The sequence below is a fragment of the Canis aureus genome, chromosome 24 (genome assembly GCF_053574225.1).
Source record: "Canis aureus isolate CA01 chromosome 24, VMU_Caureus_v.1.0, whole genome shotgun sequence".
Lineage (NCBI taxonomy): Eukaryota > Metazoa > Chordata > Mammalia > Carnivora > Canidae > Canis > Canis aureus.
The window spans coordinates 44,966,866-44,986,255 of record NC_135634.1 but is presented as its reverse complement, the minus strand read 5'-3'; the positions used below and the strand labels follow the sequence as shown (position 1 = coordinate 44,986,255).

Sequence of the window (19,390 nt, the reverse complement as noted above, 5' to 3'; positions counted from 1 at the left end):
AATGAGGCTCCCAAAGATCAAATAACAGGCTTGCCCATGGGTACCAGTCTCACGAATGCTGGCACCTCATGTTCTTCCCATGATGCCACACAACTTTCTGGATCCTGATAGATTTGATGGAAGTGAAAGTGGAAAAGAAAACATTTTTGAGAGATCTACCTGAGTGATAAGATACTCAGAGAAGGCAATCAACTCTGGGGAAAATTTTTAGTTTGGGATGACAATGGGATACAAGTATGATAATGTCCTCCATCCAAGCTGGAGATATGGTTCTACATCTCAGGGTAGAGGTTGGGAACATCAATTAGATGATAACAATGAGTGAGAGTAGACAGAAGGGTAAAGACTGGGAAAAGGAGGACTTGACATATTAAAAGAACAAGATGAATAGATGAATGAAAAGAAAGTTCATACTCAAGCATTAAAAGGAAAAATCCCTTTACTACCAATTTTTCTATATTGTTTTAATTTGCATATTCTTCAAACCCTGCATAAATGGCAGGGTTTGGTCACTCTCCTCACCAGGCTGACCACACAGAGATGCCTTCAGGTTCTGGAGCTGAAGTCAAAACCTAGATAGTGTGGCTTTCAGGCCCAAACTTGAGTTTCTCACAGGGTCATCTTCTCAGAGCTCTGCACTGATTCCCATTCCCAGCTGTTAGCTGTATTAATTACATCATCAACACTCTCCTGCTTTTCTCCAAGCACTCTCTGCTCCAAATCTTTCTCTTGCCCAGGAGAAACCACTTTTAAATTTCTCTCTACTGAAGCTTTAATTGGCTTTTAGCCTCATGGCTCCCCAAAGACCCAAAATGTAGGCACACAATGTAGTCGGCTTTCACTTACTAATTCTGCATCTTTCCCAGCAGACAGATGATTCCTCCAAGTTAACTTTCATCTGAGTTTTTCTTAAAGGGGCCAATCTTTAATAACCTGATGTGCTTATTTCAACACCAGAACACAGTGTTTATTAAAATCAAACCAGTGTTTCTTTACCTGATCGCTCAGGACTAGCTATCCATCAAAACTTCAAAAAATGAAAAAGGTGCTAAAGCTATCTTGGAGGGTTGAGTGGAAATTGGCCTCAAAGAATGGGAAGCTAGACTAGATGAGTTTTGCTGTGTTCTGAGTCTTCAATTCTATGTATATCAAACATATATTATATATCTCTTATGTTCCAAGCTTCTTAAAGCACATAAGATAGATATTCTACTGAACATCTCCAACAGGAATAGTAAGATCCAGCCTACTGCTTGGGTAAAAGGGACAGAATGAAAATGCTGCTTCTCTAAGAGCCAGTCTTCTTTATCAATTCATTTGCTGTGACCTAAAAAAGCAGGACCACAATGTGATCATTAGCAGGCAAAAGAAAACAGACAGTTTAAAGAGTTGGTTTTTATAGACTGCATTATTATCTGAGATCCATCAGGCCCCCTAGGAAACAGAACAATGCACCACTCAAAAACAGCTAATGTGTGAAACATCTCTGATGGAAAATTGTTTCTCCTTAATAAGGTAACAAGCTCTAACTCTAAATACAAATCAGACTAATGCGGATCACCCCAGCCAGGTTATTTTTTTTTTCCAGCCAGGTTATATAGACACTAATGAGTCATTGCTTTTGATGCCAAATTGGCAAATCTGAAGGTTTTATAATAGATCCTATAGGGCTGCTGTGGACAAAAAAGACTGTGGTGTTAAGCAGGAGAGTAATCTTGGTTCTTCTTTGGTTTCAAAGAAGGAAAAGAAGGGGAGTCTTTTGCAGAGTTTTTGTTAAATACAAAACTGTTCTCAGAGTTGCAAGTGGATGAAAGATGAGCAAAAACAGTTACATGAGGGAAGAAAAGAAAATATTCAACAATAAGATCTGTGATGGAATATAAATTGAAAAAAAAAGTAGCAAAAAAAAAAAGAAAAAGTAGCTATGAAGACGAGTCACAGAAGAGAAAGATCACATATTTCGGTGGAAAAAAAGAAGGAGGAAACATCTTGTGGTGAGCAGTGTCTAAGATGATCCTCACTGATCCTCATACCTCCTGAGCTATACACCCTTGTATAATCCCCTCCCTTTGAGTATGGGAAGGACCCATGTCTTGCTTCTAACCAACAGAATATGGCAAAGATGATGGAATGTCACTTCTGTGATTAGGTTACATAAGACTGCATCTTCTATCTTGTTAGCACACTCTCTTCCTTTCTGGATCCAATGAAGACAGATGCCATATACAGAGGCCAATGCAGCAAGCAGCTGAGGGCAGCCTCTGGCCAGCAGCCAGCATAGAACTGAGATCCTCAGCCCAAGAGCCCACAAGGAACTGAATACAGCCAACAACCACATAAGCTTAGCCTTCAGATGAGTGACACCTTGATTATAGCCTTGTGAGAAACTCTGAAGCAGAGGACTGATCTGAGCCATGTCCAGATTCCTGACTAAACGAAAGCCTTATTTACTCACAATACCTTGGACACCAAAAATAATGGGTTTTCCACACCAAACAATTCCCTAATTCTCTGGATGTCCTATAATTTAATTCATTTCTGACACTAACTACCTACACTTAGCACAGACCTCACAGGTTAAGGGTTCAATCCCATTAGACTGCCCCCAACTTCAGACACCAAATGTACATAGTGGGTTTCTAGGGTACCCACACTTCTGAGCTGGCTACATATTGGGGAGAGGAGTTCCCATGACCCCCTACTCAGTCAGGTTCAATGATTTGCTATAGTGGCTTACAGAAGAACTCAAGGCAACACTTAATGTACCTCTACTGGTTTAGTACAAAAATACATAATAAAGGATACAGATGAACAGTCAGGATGAAGAGGTATACAGGGTGAGATCCAGAAGGATCCTGAGCACAGGAGCTTTTGTTCCTGTAGAGTAGGGTGCACTACCCTCCCATCATGTAGATGCATTCACCAACTCAAACCCTGTTGTTCAGAAATTTTTATGAGGGCTTTATCACATAGGCATGACCAATTATTAGTCTTCAGACCTTCTCCCCTCCTTGGAGGATGGTGGGTGGGGCTGAAAATTTCAAGTTTCTAATCATGGCTTGGTCTCTGGTGCCCAGCCCCATCCTGAAGCTGTCCAGGGGTCCACAAAGAGTTGCTTCATAGAACAATAGATGCTATCACTCAGGAAATTCCAGGGGATTTAGGAGCTCTGTGTCAGGAACCAGGGTCAAAGACCTAGTATCAGAACAAAAAAAAAAAAAAAAAGCCCCTAGCACCTCTATCACTAAGGAAATTCCCAGGGTTTTAGGAGCTCTGTGTCAAGAACTGGGGGCAGAGGCCAAATATATATTTCTTATTAGGCTACACTGACCCACAGAAAATACAAGTGTTAATTTAAGCCACTAAGTTTGTAGCAATTTGTTACACAGTAATAGATAATTAATACACATGTAAAATGACAGCTGACACTTGAAGATCAGAGAGATGATTTCCATAGGAGATGGGTAATCAGGCACCATTCATAACAGAAAAGAGTAGGTTCAGATGCAGGAAGGCAGAAAAGGTCAGGCAGTGTTTAGGAACAACACAAAGTCCAGCTTAGCTAGACCTAGGGTCTGAATGGGTAGGTGCAAGAACATAAGCTGGAGAGGCAGGCAGGAGGCCTCTGGTGGCAAGGACAGCCAAAGAGAGCGATTAGAGCTCATCCACCAATATGTGGTCTGAAAACATCTACAGGGAAGATTCATCGCACAATTATTGTTTTAAGAGGCAACAGGTTTCAAAAAAGTGATTTGGAAATGCCTATAAAGGGATGCTATGCATTCTCCTTTTTTGAGACATTTTCCCTTTCATTACCTTATTTGATTTATGAAAGAATCTATAAAGAAGTCAAGACAGGTATTTATTATGAAGGGTGTGTTGTGTACATGTGTGTTTACAAAAAGGGAAAATGAAGCGCTAAGAGCCAAGAATGACTAGAAAAAGCTCTCTTTCAGTACTTTCCTACTAAGAGTGTTGCCACATTTTGTTGGATCCCCCTTCCCTGGTAGAGATGTAAACAGGCCCAGCTAGATAGGTTTGGATCCTGGCCCCAGTGTTCCAGAGTAAGCCCATGGAGTACTTGTACCTGGAGTAGTAGATGCAGTGACGCTTGGGTGAGCTGCAGAGTCAAGAGCATAACAGTCTAAGCCGCAGAACCTGCTATCAAAGGGGCTTTTAAGTAAGGAGGGTCAAAAAGAGCATCAGAGCCCAGGACAAACCAGCCGAGTTTATTCATTACTGCTGCTTCTGGCTCAAGCAAATGAGTCAGAGCTGAGGGGACTGACCAAACAGGGGTCAGCTAACTGGGAGCAGAGATGAGAGACTTTACTGCGTAGCTGAGCTTTCACTCTGGGGGCTAGTGGAAGGATGTGCAGGGTTGGGAGGCTGGTTCCACTTACAGGGGTAGGGGTGACTCACTCATTTTTCACTTGTTTTGTTTTTGTTTTTTAAAGCAATATCTAAAAACCAGGGACCATTTTCTCCTGTAAAATGTTAAATAAAATCTGCCCTTAATGATGGACATTACATAGCCAGTTGTTTTTGTTTTGTTTTAATTTTGTTTCCAATAGGCTTAGTTAGAATCTTCAACAGCTTTTTGTAAATCTCAACAGGTTATAGTCATCACTACTCTATTAGGCAAAGGTTTCCCCCGACATGTTGCTGCATGACTTGGAAAAACGTAGGCAGTTCTCAGGGGAGAAAGGGCATTATTTAGAGTGACCCAAAGGGGAAATTGGTGCCAGGAAGATGGACCTGCAGGCATATAATCCTGTGTAGCGACAGTGAAACGGTCTCTACCAAAAGAAAAAAAAATATTGGAAACCTTAGGAAGCAGGTTAAATACTAAATTACAAAAAATATTCATTATTCAACTGAATAAATCTGGCATATGCAGGCCAAAGGGATGATAGGAAAATCTACTTGACTGGGCCTTCTCTTCTTAGAGTCTAAAGACCACTATTGTTCACAAACAATAGTGTCCAGAATCCCAGGTAGAGGGAAAAAGATATATATCTTTATATAGGGATAAAGATATTAATCATCTCCATCTGTAGCTGATGCTCAGCTTCCCAGTTCAATAAATATCAATTGAACTTTTCTCTTTCAATTCATTCTAATGCAAGAGAGAGGCCCTCCCTGAATAAAGGTTGAGTTTTAACAATCATGAGAATTAATCTTTTTAAATGAAAATAATCTTAATCATTTGACATTCACTAAGGAATGAGAAGCATCCCTTCATTTCTTGAAAATACTTACCACTTCCCTCTTAGTTCCATCCACTTTTCTGTCAGGTCTTGTACAAAGCTTTCAAAATCTTTATCAATTACTTCCTAACTCTCAATCTTGCCCGATTTTTTTGTATTTACCAGCTTGCACACTGGTTTTATAGAACAGTGACTACTTCAGGCAATTCTGTTTTTTTTTTTTTTTCAAATTTTTATTTATTTATGATAGTCATACAGAGAGAGAGAGAGAGAGAGAGAGAGGCAGAGACACAGGCAGAGGGAGAAGCAGGCTCCATGCACCGGGAGCCCGACGTGGGACTCGATCCCGGGTCTCCAGGATCGCGCCCTGGACCAAAGGCAGGCGCCAAACCACTGCGCCACCCAGGGATCCCTACTTCAGGCAATTCTAATTGTGGGCCACCTACTTGATAATCTCATCTATTTCCCATAGTTCCAACTGGTGACACTATTCAGATCTGTAATTCTCATCTTCCCTCCTCCGGGTTTACACTTCTATTTCCAGATGCCTACTGGATGTCATGACCGGAATGACCCTCACATAACTCAAATTCAACATGTGATCAAAAACTGAATTCATAGTCCCTCTTACCACTGATCTTGTTTTTCTCATTTAAGAATGTAAGTACTAAAAAAAAAAAAAAAAAAAAAGAATGTAAGTACTCATGCAGCTACTAACATATATATCAAGTTAATCTCATTTTTAAATGCTCCTCTGCCTCAAGTCCCATATTTGATCTGCCATCTAACTCTGCCAATTCTAGTTCTGAAATATCACGGTAACCTATCTCTTCTTCTGCATTCCAGCTGCCATTGCTCAGTCAGGTCTCCAAGTGTCTCTATTCCTAACTGGTCCCATGCCATGCCCCTATTTCCCACCTCTTCCTTCCTGACAGTCTCCTTTCTTTAACAACCCTGAATGACTCACACTTCCTCAATCTCTTAGCAGCCACAGGTAACTGGGCAAAACTCCACCAGAGCCTCTTTTTTCAGCCTCCTCTCCAGACTCCGCATCAGGTATCCACTGTAAATGGATGTATTTGCACTGAAGATACTACTCCACCTATGTCCCTGTTCATACCAAGGATAGTTTTTACTCTTCTTCACCTGGCAAACCCTACTCATCCTTCAAGGCTCAGAGAATAAACTGGTTTTTTTTTCCCCCTCTTCCTCCCTCCTCCTTTCACCTTCTGCCCTTTCCTCTCTGAATGGCCCTTCCCTCTCTCTGCAAATCTGTTCCTCTTCTCTATGTGCACTGCCTGTGGTCACCAGCAGCCTCTGTTCCCTAGTGTTTCTATCCATCATTCTATGTCACATTTTAGCTCCAGGGTCCTCAAGTTGTGAAGAAAAACAAAATCTAACTGGTGACTGGCCAGTCAATGTGTTGAAGATCCTTGGGTCAGGAGTCCACTCATGGTTTAGTCAAAGTCCTGAGCACAGGGGCAAACTGTATTTCCCACTTTAGGAAAGGCAATTCCCACCTAAGGGAGTTAAGTAAGCAAGACCCAGAACACCTATCTGTTTCTGAAATTCCTCTTACAGACTAATTTCATCTTAAGGACAAGCATCTAGATGTTACTTTTTGATCATCTTTCTCTTCCAGCAAATAGCATAACCCCTGGCATGTAATACCCTCTGTATTTGCTTGGATACTCTTGGTTGAAATGACAAAACATTCAACACAAACCAGTTTATATTAATATCAAAGGTAACTCAACGGCTCATACACTTGGAAGTCCAGAGTTAAGGCAGGCTTCAGGGTCAGTTGGTCTAGGGCCCACTGATAGTTGTAGGGGCCCAGATTTTTTTCTAGTTCTCCATTCTTCTATTCACAGCACTCAATAGCAGTCATAGAATAGCTGCCAGGACAATTAGGAATAAATATTTCCTGTTGATATCCATCAGGAAACTACTTACATCTGCAGAACTCCAAGCAGGAGTCACCATGATTAGAATGCTTAGGTCATGTGTCTTTGGGAAGAGGAAATGGTATGAAGCTACAATGTCTAATACAGTAGCCACGAATAATACGTAGCTATTTGAAATAAAATTAATTTAAAAAATAATAATAAAATAAAATAAAATTAATCAAAATCAAATACAATTAAAAACTCAGTTTCTCAGTCTGACACTAGCCACAAGTCAAATGCCCAACAACAACTGTGGCTAGTGCCTGCAGTATTGGACAGCATGGATTAGAACATTTCCAATTCTGCAGAAAGTTCAATTGGCTTATGGTAAGCAAGCACATCAAGCAACTGGTATAAGGCAATCAAGACTCAGCTTGGCAGCTGGGGTCAACTTCACCCAAAGTACAAGAAATCTGGGGAAGGAATAGATGAAAATCTGGGCACATATGGGAAAAGGAAAAAGGGAAATAGACATTAGGTGGGCAATAAACAATGCCCAACATATTCTTATAGGAAGAAATTCAATTGATCTGGTATTATTTGCTCTTTAAATAATATGATCCATATGTCAAAATTGTCTGTTGTTATTGTAAGTACAAGGTATTTTTCTTTTATGAACTCACTAACTTCCTGTGGGACACTGGACAAGCCAAGTAACTTCTCTGAGCCTCAGTTTCCTCGTCTGTAAAACAAAAGGAATGAACTAGATCAGTTGTTTCTAATCTTTTAATCACAGATTTTTTATAGCACATTTTTAAAAATTAATTTTTGCCCACTATCTCATACTCAGAAGTATTTTTAGTAACTTAACTGCATTAGAAATTAATTTGCTATTCTGTTGTTGGGGTTTTTTAAATTAAAAACATACAACTGTTAATTAGAACTTGCTTCTGATCAGTGAGAAAAGTCAATGTTACCATAGTGGGCTGGTATAATTGGTATCACAAGTGAAGTTGACCTCACAATCTTACTGAAAGCAAATTTACTATTTTAATTCAGTGCTATGAAATATTTATAAATAATCTGAAGTGCTCCACTGAAAGACCCTAGGGATAGACTATCACATGTCAAGAAGAGCACATGATCTTGTAGGCCCCACACAGGTCCAGAATTCTACAGCTGCTATAGCAATGTGACTATAAACAAACCCAGCCCTTGTCACTAGCATGAAGTGGCCCACCCTGAAAAGTACCAGAGAAAGGGATGAGTGGATGGACTGGGAAGAAAGATTCCAAGGAAGAGCAAGGGACAAGAAATAAAGAGAAAATGATACTACTGCAAAAAGTTGTTGGCTTTTCCTTTTCATTACCAGTAAGCCAAAGAAAAGTAGATAATAATCCAGGGAGCCTGGTATAAAGCTAGAAGTGGACAGCAAGCAAGAGAATCAGGAGCACCATACTGAAAAGGGTGCTGGAAGAGCCGTGGGAAGGTGATTCCAGGGACCTTCAAGTCTTCACTCATCTCCACTGAGGAGAAGGGCAGACAACATAATCACTGACATGTAAGAGTTATGGAAACTCCTATTTTCAGATAAAAATATGAACAAGGTTTATTATAGATTGTTTCCTTTTATTTAAATTTCTATTGCAATAATTTTGTGTTAAAAGGGCAAGAATGCTGACAGGCATGTCTATTCGAGGTACTGTAAGGGAGACATTGGGGTAGAGTATAGTCTATAAAATAAATTACTTATAATGTTCTGAAATCCATGCCTTCTAGGCCTGCTGAGGTGTCAAAGAGAAACCAGGCACATAGGTAGAAATGATTCCAGGATACAAAATGGGAAGAGGAGGAAGTAAAAAGGACCAGCCTATGAAAGAATTGGGCAAGCTCCAGTTATATTTCAGTAAAGAACAGATGTAATTATTATTACTTCAAGATTTCCCATAATTCATCATGATTTTCTATTTTTTTATGATTTTCTGCTTTTATTAACCCTTCTAGTAACCATGTATTTCATAACAAAAAAAATCCTTTCAAAAACCCCACATTCCTTGAACAGCTAAACAGAGAATTACCACATGACCTAGCAATTCTACTCCTAGGTATATGTCCAAATGAATTAAAAACAGGGATACAGATACTTATGCACCAATGTTCATTTCAGCATTATTCACTATTCAATGTCAAAAAGTGGAAACAACTCAAGTGTCTGTGGATGAACAAAATGTGGTACACACATAATGAAATATTATTCAGGCATAAAAAGGAATGACATGCTGATACAGACTACAACACAAAAGAACGTAAAAACGTGCTGAATAAAATAAGATAGACACAAAGGAGAAATATTGTATGATTTATGAAATACCTAGAATAGACAAATTTATAGAGAGGAAGTATAACAGTGGTTATCAGGGGCTGGGGTTGGTGAAATGAAAAGTTATAACTCAATAGTTCTCAAGTTCTCTTTAGCATGATGAAAAAGTTTTGGGATAGACAGTAGCAATGGTTACACAAAATCAAACAAATGTAATTAATGCAACTGAATTGTATACTTAAAAATGGTTAATATAGCACATTTTATGCCATATGTATTTTACCACACGAACACACAATTTTTTTTTTTTTAACACACAGGAGCTTCTGTTTATTAGAGATTCTAGGGCAGGGGACAGTTTGATAAACAATATTTATTGCTTTCAAGGAGGGGAATCCAAAATTAGAAGAGAATGGGAAGGCCTCACTCCTGTGCCAGTTTCTTTTAAAAAAGTCTTAGAGGAGTTCTTCAAGAAACTAGATGTCAATGACTCTTTAAATTACATTTCCAGCCCAAGCTTCCATATGAACTTCAACTTGCACGTCCAACTACACGTTAGATCACCTCAGATGTAACATGTCTAAAAGAAAGTTCTTAGAAATAAAGGATGAAAGTAGAAATTAGTTAAAATAAATAAAAACAGTAAAAATAAATTTCTATTAAAAATTACACAGGACAAGACGCCTGGGTGGCTCAGCAGTTTGGCGCCTGCCTTCGGCCCAGGGTGTGATCCTGGGGTCCCGGGATTGAGTCTCACATCAGGTTCCCTCATGGGGCCTGCTTCTCCCTCTGCCTATGTCTCTGCCTCTCTCTCTCTGTGGCTCTCATGAATAAATAAAATCTTTTTTAAAAAATTAGATAGGACACTAGCTAGTGAAATTTCAAAATGAGGGGATAATTGAAAGAGGTTATGGTAATAGATGCAGATAAAATTAAACACCTGAAAAGATTTTATACAACTCTATCCCAATATATCAGAATATATGGTTAAAATATATGATTTTACTGGAAAACACAAATTATCAAAATCAATGCAAGAAGAGGAAAAAATCCCTACAGAAATCAATGATCATTAGAGCTGGAGAAATTTGCTGACTAAAAAACCCTAGCCCATGTTTCAAGGATGAGCTCTTTAAATGCTTCAATCATTGAGAAAATTTGATCATTCTCAATGTCTTAACTGCTCCAAAGCACCAAGAAAAAGGCTCCCCAATTCTTCCTACCAAGTTAGTAGAGCCTAATACCAAAATCACAAAAACAGCACAATAAAGAGAAACCACTGACCAATCTCACATTTTGCACAAAAATCCAAAACCCATAAATAAATTATTACCAAACAGAATTGAATCACATGTTAAAACATGTTATATACCATGACCAAATGAGGAGCATGGCCATATGAGGGATGCAAGAATTATTCAGTGTTTTATGTGGCCATGTAAATAAGCCAAAGGGAAAAACTATCCTGAAAGAAGTTCAAAAGGCACTTGAAAAAGAAAAAGTCAATATCCATCTCCAATAGAAACTTTCAGTAAAAAAAGAAAGAGGATACTTGGTTAACTTGGTCTCAAGCCAGCAACCAGCACTGTGCTTGAGGGTTTAATACTGAAAGCATTTCCATTAAAATCCAGAAGAAGGCAATCACCACTATTATGTAATACAGTTCTAAAAGCAATGGCCAGTGAAATTAGGTAATAAATAAGAAGCATAAAATTAGAAAGGAAGGTGCAAATTATTATTTGCAGATAAAACTAAAGTATAAAGTATAGCTACAAAATCAACTAAACAACCAACTAAAAATTATTAAAAATAGTAAGAGCACTCATTAAGGTTTCTAGTCAAAAAATAATCTAAAACAAACTCAAAAGGGTTTTTTAATATACCAATAATTACCTGGAGGAAAATGCTAGAAAAAATTTCTTTTCAACACCAAATAACACAAAGTACTCAAGCTTTTTCTATTAAGAAATGTGCAAGATAATGCTATACATAAACTATTAGGCATATTAGGAGCATCTAAGATTCTATAATTCGCAATATGAAAAGGCTGGATAAATTACGATGTACAAAGACCTGGTGACACTCAAAATAGCAAAACAAGGCACAAACTGTTCCCCCAAAAACATCCCACAGCTGAGAAAAAGGTTGAGGTGGTAGATTTTAGCCTGAATTATTTATAATTAGCACCTCACAGGACCAAAAAAGGGAAAAAATATCCTAATAGCTACTTAAAGCAAGGAAACTAACTGTTGAATTTCCTAGCAGTAAAAAATAATTAAAACACACTAAAGTCCTGCTCAGCAACTATCAATTCCAACAGTTTAAACCAGTGGTTCTCCAAGTGTGGTTCAAGACCCTATCAGAGGTACCATAAGGTCAAGACTCTTCTCAAAATAATTCTAGGACATTATTTGTTCTTTTCACTCTCATTCTCTAATGAATGTAAAGTAGGGATCTGCAAACTAAGCTGGCCAGCAGGCCAAATCTACCATGTCCATTCATGTTGTGCCTCTGTGTGTGGCCCACAATACTGAAAATTACTGCATGGCCCTCCACAGAATACCTTTGCTAATCCCTGCTCTAATTGAATGTGTGCTTATACGTTGTGTTTTCTAGAATTTTCTAAGATTTAAAATAAAAACAAGTACAGTTTAGAGGTTAATTCTACTTTTTTTCTCAGTATTTTGACTGTGATTATATATATTATAACCTCATTAATACCCAATAGATCATTTTGAAATTTGAAATTTTCCTTAAATGTACACAGAAACACAACTGGAAATAAGTCACTTATTTTGCAATAATATTTTCAAGTTTTCTTAGTTTTAATTTTAAATACAGAAATGTTCATATATATAAGCCAAATGCACAAAAGCACTTGGAGTCTTCTATAATTTTTTTTGATATTTGATTGAATGATTGATTGATTGATTGAATAGAAAGAGTGAGAGCCAGAGAGCGTGCACACTTGGATAAGAGCACAAGCAGGGGAGGGGGGATAGCAGAGGGAGAAGGAGAAGAAGGAGCAGAATCCCCACTGAGCAGGGAGCCCAATGAAGCTGGGCCCAATCCCAAGACCCTGGGATCATGACCTCAGCCTAAGGCAGAAGTTTAACCGACTGTGTCACCCAGGCGCCTCTGGAGCCTTCAATAATTTTTATGAGTGTAGAGGAGTCCTGAGACCAAATAACTTAAGAATCACTGGTTTTACATAAGGTAATTTGCTTCTGTACAATTTACAATGATAATTTGTTTGAATTTCCACAAGAATGTTTAATATTCTTGGTGATATCACTCATACAGGAAAAGAAAATAAGTTGCTAATAAAGGAAAAAGGGTTGCTTTAAAGTTCAAAAACATTACACATCACAAAATAGAAGCTGAAAAGCACCCAATTTCATGTCCACAGTAAGGATGAACCACAAAATCTTCTAAATAGGCTGCAATCATGTGTTTTATGCTCTGTAGTGTTTCTCTCACATCACACTTGCTAAAGCACAGAAAGTCTATGGTAAAGAGTAGACTTGTAGGATGTGGGGGGTTGATCGAACATTTTCTTTCTGTAGCTCACATACTCCAAAGGACAGTACACGATGAGAACAAGGCAGTAGCCTAGAGATTCTAGAGCTTCTGTGCTCAGTGAGCAATATAGCAGAGATGCATACAAATACTTTAATGAAAACTCAAAACAGAAATTATCTGATACACAGACAATAGCACAGGCTTGCTGTACCGTAAGGCAAGTAATTCATATAAATTACTGTAATCAGCATTAACCTTCTCACAGCCAAACAAAGCAGCTCTGGGGTCAGTTGTATGAAAAAGAAGGGGTAGAGGAAGAGGAGCAGTAGGCAGGGAGGTGCCTCCTAAAGAGCTCCACAGGCACTAAGGACAGAGGGATACTGAAGATGCCCGGCACTTGGCAGACTCTTGGTGAAAATATTTTAGACTGAGGCGTGCATACACGCACCCTCCTTTCACCTTTGTCATGCCTGAGCTCAGCAGAGCATCGGGGGCATCATAATCACTCCATAAATGCTGAGTAGATGAATAAACAAGTGGTAAAGGTAAGTGGCAAAGGCTGTGACGGTTTTGAGACAGAGCAGCCTCCAATGGAAGAACCTCCAAAACCATTCCTGTCCATGACTCATTACAACCTCTCTGACTAAATCCGTAATATTATCAAAAATATATTTCATCATAGAACTTTTTAGCTAGACGGAACTTCTGGCATAATTTTGCCCAACTCCCTTATTTCAGAAGTAGAGTGGAGACTCCAACCTTGCTCATCTTACTCCCAAGTCCACTGCGCTTTCCACTGTCCCAGGCTACCACTAATTGAACACCTGCTCCATGCCAGGCCAAAGAGACAGAGTACGAAATATTCTGAAGATAAGTTATACAAGAAAAAGGCTCATAAATTTACTTTATTTTTAAAACCTTTTTTAAACTTTATTTATTCATTTGAGAGAGAAAGAAAGGATGACAGGGAAAAAGGGCAGAGGGAGAGGGAAGCAGATTCCCTGGTGAGCAGGGAGCCTGACAAGGGACTCGATCCCAGGACCTTGAGATGATGACCTGAGCCGAAATCAGAAGCTTAACTGACTGAGCCAGCCAGGTGCCCCAAGTAAATTTAATATCAAGTGGGAACCAAATTTTACAGATCATAATGGGAAAAATTAACTTTGTTTTATAAAAATAAAAACTTATGTTACAAATTTTGGGTTTTCAATGCAAGCATATACTATGTAGAACAAAGACTAGAACAAGAAGATTTTTACATTCTTTTTAAAAATTATATGCTAGTATGGTATGGTCTCATTCTGTTTTACTTTTTTACTACATTCATAAAAACAGTAATTTTTGCAAAAATATTTAAAAGCTTCATTGAAGATGTTTCTTACTGACACCTTGAGCAACACACTGGTATTTTTAATGGGAAATAAAATTGTAATTCTTTAAATAAAATTAATTGGTAGGAAAAATACCCAACTGAAAACAGATCTAACTATGTTAGTTTTTAAAAATGAGCAGTAATTACTTCATGCTCTAGAATACTGTAGAGTCAAAGCCAAAGGAAGACCTGTTAACACTAGCTCTTCAACTACACACTTGGGCTATAGAACATGATAATTCTTCTCTTTCAATATTGCATGGGTAATTTTTGCCCATTTTTTAAAACAGATTTTTAAATCTGCTAAAAAGTTGAGAGAGTAATATTAAAAATACCCATTAAGTCACTGTTAACAATTTGCTCAATATCTGCTTTCTCCCCCAAGCGATGCATACATGTGCACAGAGTTTTGTTTTGTTTTTCTGACCCATTTAAAAGTGAAAGACACCAAGATACTTTACCCAAAGCACTTCAACCAGTAATTCCCTAAGAGTAAGGATATTCTCTTATATATCTTCAATATCATTACTATACATAAGAAAATTAACAGTAATTCCAAAATGTCATCTAATTTATAGTCTAAATTTAAATTTCCCCAATTTTGCGGTGCCTAGGTGGAGCAGTCAGTTAAGCATCCAATTCCTGGTTTCAGCTCAGGTTGTGATCTCAGGGTCATGGGACTGAGCACCACATCAGGCTCCAAGCTCAGCATGGCTGAGCGGCCTGAGATTCTCTCTCTCTGCCTCTCCTTCTCAGGCTTACTCTCTCTCCAAAATAAATAAATATTTTAAATATTTTAAATAAATAAATAATAAATAAATAAATAAATTTCCCCAACTGTTATTATATTATTCCTCTAAGACAGGATCTATCAACATTCACACATTATTTTTGGTTATGTTTCATTTGGTCCCTCTTCTAAGAGGGTTCCCCTTGTTTTTTCTTCACAACATTAACTTTTTTGAAGGGTTCAGGCTAGTTATCATACAGATTGTTCCACATATTGAATTTATCTTACTATTTTTCCCATGGTGTCATTTAACCTGTTTCATGGTCCCCTATATTTCTGATATACAGGGCCAGAAGCTTTGTTCATTCCAGTGAAACATTTTTGACATGAATATTTCACAGATGATATTGTGACAATACATCCCATCAGAAGGCACAAAATCTCAAATCATTACACTATTGGTGATGTGAAGCCTCACCACCTGGTTCAAGTAGTGACCACCAAGTCTGTCTACTATAAAGGGACGTTTTGCCCAGTGTAATTAAGTAGTAAGTCAACTGTGCAAGATACCTTGAGTTCATGTAAATATCTTAGTCTCCAACAGCCTTTCACCCAATGGCTTTAATACCTACTGATGATTCTTGATCAAATCAAATTATACACTGAGAGTTGAACCACCATGAAATGCTTAACCTCTACAATGTGTGTTGGTAGGTATGAGGAGAGATATATAACATAATGGTTAAGAAGACAAGTCTAGAACTATTCAATTCTGGCTACATAGTAGAATCCTTGGATCTCTGGAGAGCTTTTTAAAAATACCAGATCAACTAGAATCAGAATGTCTGGGGTGGTATCCAGGCATAGATATTTTTAAAAAGCTATCATGGGATTCTTTTAAAGTGTATTTACCAACTGTGTATCATTTCTGTGCTTTGGAAATAAAAAGCTAAAAGTAACTCTGAGATAAATATTACTAATATTCCTGAAGTAGATACTAGATATTTTGTAAGAATTAAATAACTAAACATAATGAGGATTAAGCTAAGTATTCAATTCAAGAAGTTGGAAAAGTGACAAAAAAGCAAACCCTCAAAATAAGAAATCAAGTACCAATTGTGTACAGAACACATCAACAATAAACAGAGAAAAAAAAAAAAAAACACAACCAAAACACACGTTCCCTGAAAAGATTAAGATAGATCTTTGAGTCTGAACTGCTTAGGTCCACTTACATGTGGATTTTTTCAATAAATACAGTATAGTAATGTAAATGTATTTCCTCTTCTTCATGATTTTCTCATTAACATTTTCTTTTCTCTAGCTTTATTTTAGAGTATATAATATATACAACATACAAAAGATGTATTAACTGCTTATGTTATCAGTAAAGCTTCCAGTCAACAGTAGGCTATCAGTAATAATTGTGGGGTTTTTTTCTTTAAGATTTATTCCTTTATTTTAAAGACAGAGAGCACAAGTGGGAGGGGCAAAGGTAGAGGGAGAGAGAATCTCCAGCAGACTTTGTGCTGAGCATGGAGCCTGACGCAGGGCTCGATCCCACAACCGTGAAATCATGACCTGAGCTGAAACCAAGGGTCAGACCCTTAACTGACTGTGCCACCCAGGCACCTCAACAACAGGCTATTGATAGTTGAGTTTTGAGGGAGTCAAAAGTTGTATGTGGATTTTTTACTACAAGGGAGTTGAATGCCCCAACCCCCATTTGTTGTTCAAGGGTCAGCTGTACTTAGGCCCTACCACACAGTAAATGCTCAGTAAGTATCAGTGATTATTATGCATAAATACAATATGTGTATACATGTATACAAAAATATATCTAGGTATATTCTAATAAACACATATATGCACCTAACAATAGAACTTCAAAATATACCAAACCATAATTTAGTTACAGAAGAAATCACAAAGGAAATTAAACACTTACAACTAATAATAAAAATACTTTACCTCAAAATCTATGGACTACAGCTAAAGAAGTATTTGGGGGGAAATATACAGCTTTGAAAACATTTCAAAGAAAACAAGAAAGACTAAAAGTAATAAGCTAAGTATTCAAGAAGTTGGGAAAGGGGCAAAAAAGCAAACCCTTAAAATAAGGAATCAAGTATCAATGATATACAGAACATCACCAACAATAAACAGAGAAAAAAAAAAAACACAACCAAAACACACGTTCCCTGAAAAGATTAAGATAGATCTTTGACAAGCAAGAGCTACCAAGAAAAAAGGGAGAAGATTCAAATAATCAAAATATAGGATGAAATGAGAGGCTAAAGTACAGACAAAAGATTTCTTAAGTAATTAAAAAAATATTAAAGAGTATCAGGATTATCTATAGGCTAATAAATTTGAATGGATAAATTCCTATTAAATTATGCCAAACTTGCACGAAAAGAGAGAACTGGAACAGAACTTATGTATTGAGTCCCACATAAGGCTCCCTGTGAGCACAGTGCCTGCTTGAGATTCTCTCTCCCTCTGGCCCTCTTCCCACTCATGCACTCTCTTGCTCTCTCGCTCTCCCTAAAACGAATAAATAAATCTTTAAAAAAAAAAAAAAGGCTATACTTGAGATTCATCCTAGGATAATGCAAGGCTATCCTTGAATTCTTAGGATGGTTCAACACCACAAATAGATTTAGAGAGAAACCAGAATAAGATAATAATCTCAATCAAAAAAGAATACACATTATAAGTTAAGCAAAAGGCAAAACTGTTTGACTTTTTTTAGTACATTCATAAAACAATAATTTTTGCAAAAAATATTTAAAGGCTTCATTGAAGATGTTTCTTACTGACACCTTGAGCAAGGAGAAGTAGGGTCCCTGCAGGGAGCCTGATGTGGGACTCGATGCCAGGACCCCAGGATCACGACCTGAGCCAAAGGCAGACGCTCAACCACTATGCTACCCAGACGCCTCAGCTTTGCATTTTTGAAAATGAGATTTCAAAACACTGTCCGAAAACTGTGGTTGATAGAAAATTACTATATATCTAATGTTTAATATAATTTCTGAAACAAACATAACTGTCTTCTAGGTGTACTGATCATCATTTAGGGAAGATATGATCGCAGAAATCTGGAAACAGAAGATATTTAGTTCAGAAAGAATGGTTAGGAGAAAGAGTTCTTGGGATTTAAATAACCTAGAAGAATACCAAGAGAATAATCATACAGGTCTGCTTTTCTTAGCCAAAGGGAAATACAGGTACTTTTCATCCAAGGGAAAAGAACTGAAACACAGGCAATGGGCAGGCCTGTCAGAGAAGGAGACTGACCTTAAGTGAGAAAAAAAGTCTCATCCTGACTCTGAGGCTGACCTGGGCAGGCCCTAGAAGAAGCAATTAGATTCAAATCTCAGATGAGATCAAGGATTCCATGCAGATTCTTCCTTCAGAAAAGAGGTGGAGGTGGCCAGGAGATAGAAGGGAGAAATGAAAGGATCACCGACTCCACATTATCAGGGTACTGGTGGAGGCCTGTCTCCAGACCAGAAAACTGAACAAGATCTCTGGCAGACCCAGCTGGGACAAGACTGCTCTTAAAATTCCTGACGATGAAAGAGGCAGAGCTACATATAGCACCACTTGGCCATCGTGATTTTTCTCCTTCGGAGTTTGCTAACCAGGCAACTATTACCCAAATATCTGATACCAGAGAAAATTTATTTGGGTTGTCCCCAGGCTCCACCCAGTTGGCAGATTTCTGTGTTGACAATGACACTGCTGCCTGGACTGTGATAAAAGCTTAGCCTTGGAAACCTATGGGACTAGACCTACAAGAGGGGACCAGTCTTTGGCCCATTCTCTCCTAGGGGCTGAGGATGATACAGATCCACACTGTATTCCTAGAAGAAACTACTGGGTCGGACTGAGGTACCCAGAGAAACTTTTCATGCAACAATAGGCACAGGATGCAGATCCTGGGGTGATTCGTCACTTACCAGAGAAATGTAGCTATGGAAGAGACAGGAATGTTTCCCGGGCAAACACGGATATACAATGTGTACATGTGCAATAGGTAACATTTGCTTTAGGTAAAACATGATATTAAAACAAAAATAAATAAATAAACACTTTGGAACACGGGTGTGAACAAGGATTAATAACCATTTGCAATGATGACACACAGCAAAGAACCTTTCTAGAAGTCTTAGGAAAAGTTTATGATATTCTTAAGGTTATTATTCTTAAGGTTTGTTTCAATAACAAATTTTAAAACCTTAAATGGTGCAAAAGTACCAACATCCTAACTGTAACCAGATTTTATATCACCCGGAGAAGAGAAGCGGATTGAAATATCCTAAAAACATCATGATTTTTAAA

General features: G+C 38.0%; 1 protein-coding gene across 12 annotated transcripts in view; it reads right to left on the bottom strand.

Annotated features, from left to right (window-relative positions):
* The window catches only part of DIS3L2 (DIS3 like 3'-5' exoribonuclease 2), a 346,721-nt gene that overhangs the window by 203,771 nt on the left and 123,560 nt on the right, over window positions 1-19,390 (bottom strand). The window contains exon 2 of one of the 12 annotated variants that reach the window (XM_077869240.1): window positions 7,784-7,838. The exons of the other annotated variants lie outside the window; for them this stretch is intronic. Within the exon in view, the coding sequence (XP_077725366.1) occupies window positions 7,784-7,838 (55 nt within the window). The remainder of the gene's footprint in view (window positions 1-7,783; window positions 7,839-19,390) is intronic. 12 annotated transcript variants of the gene reach the window in all.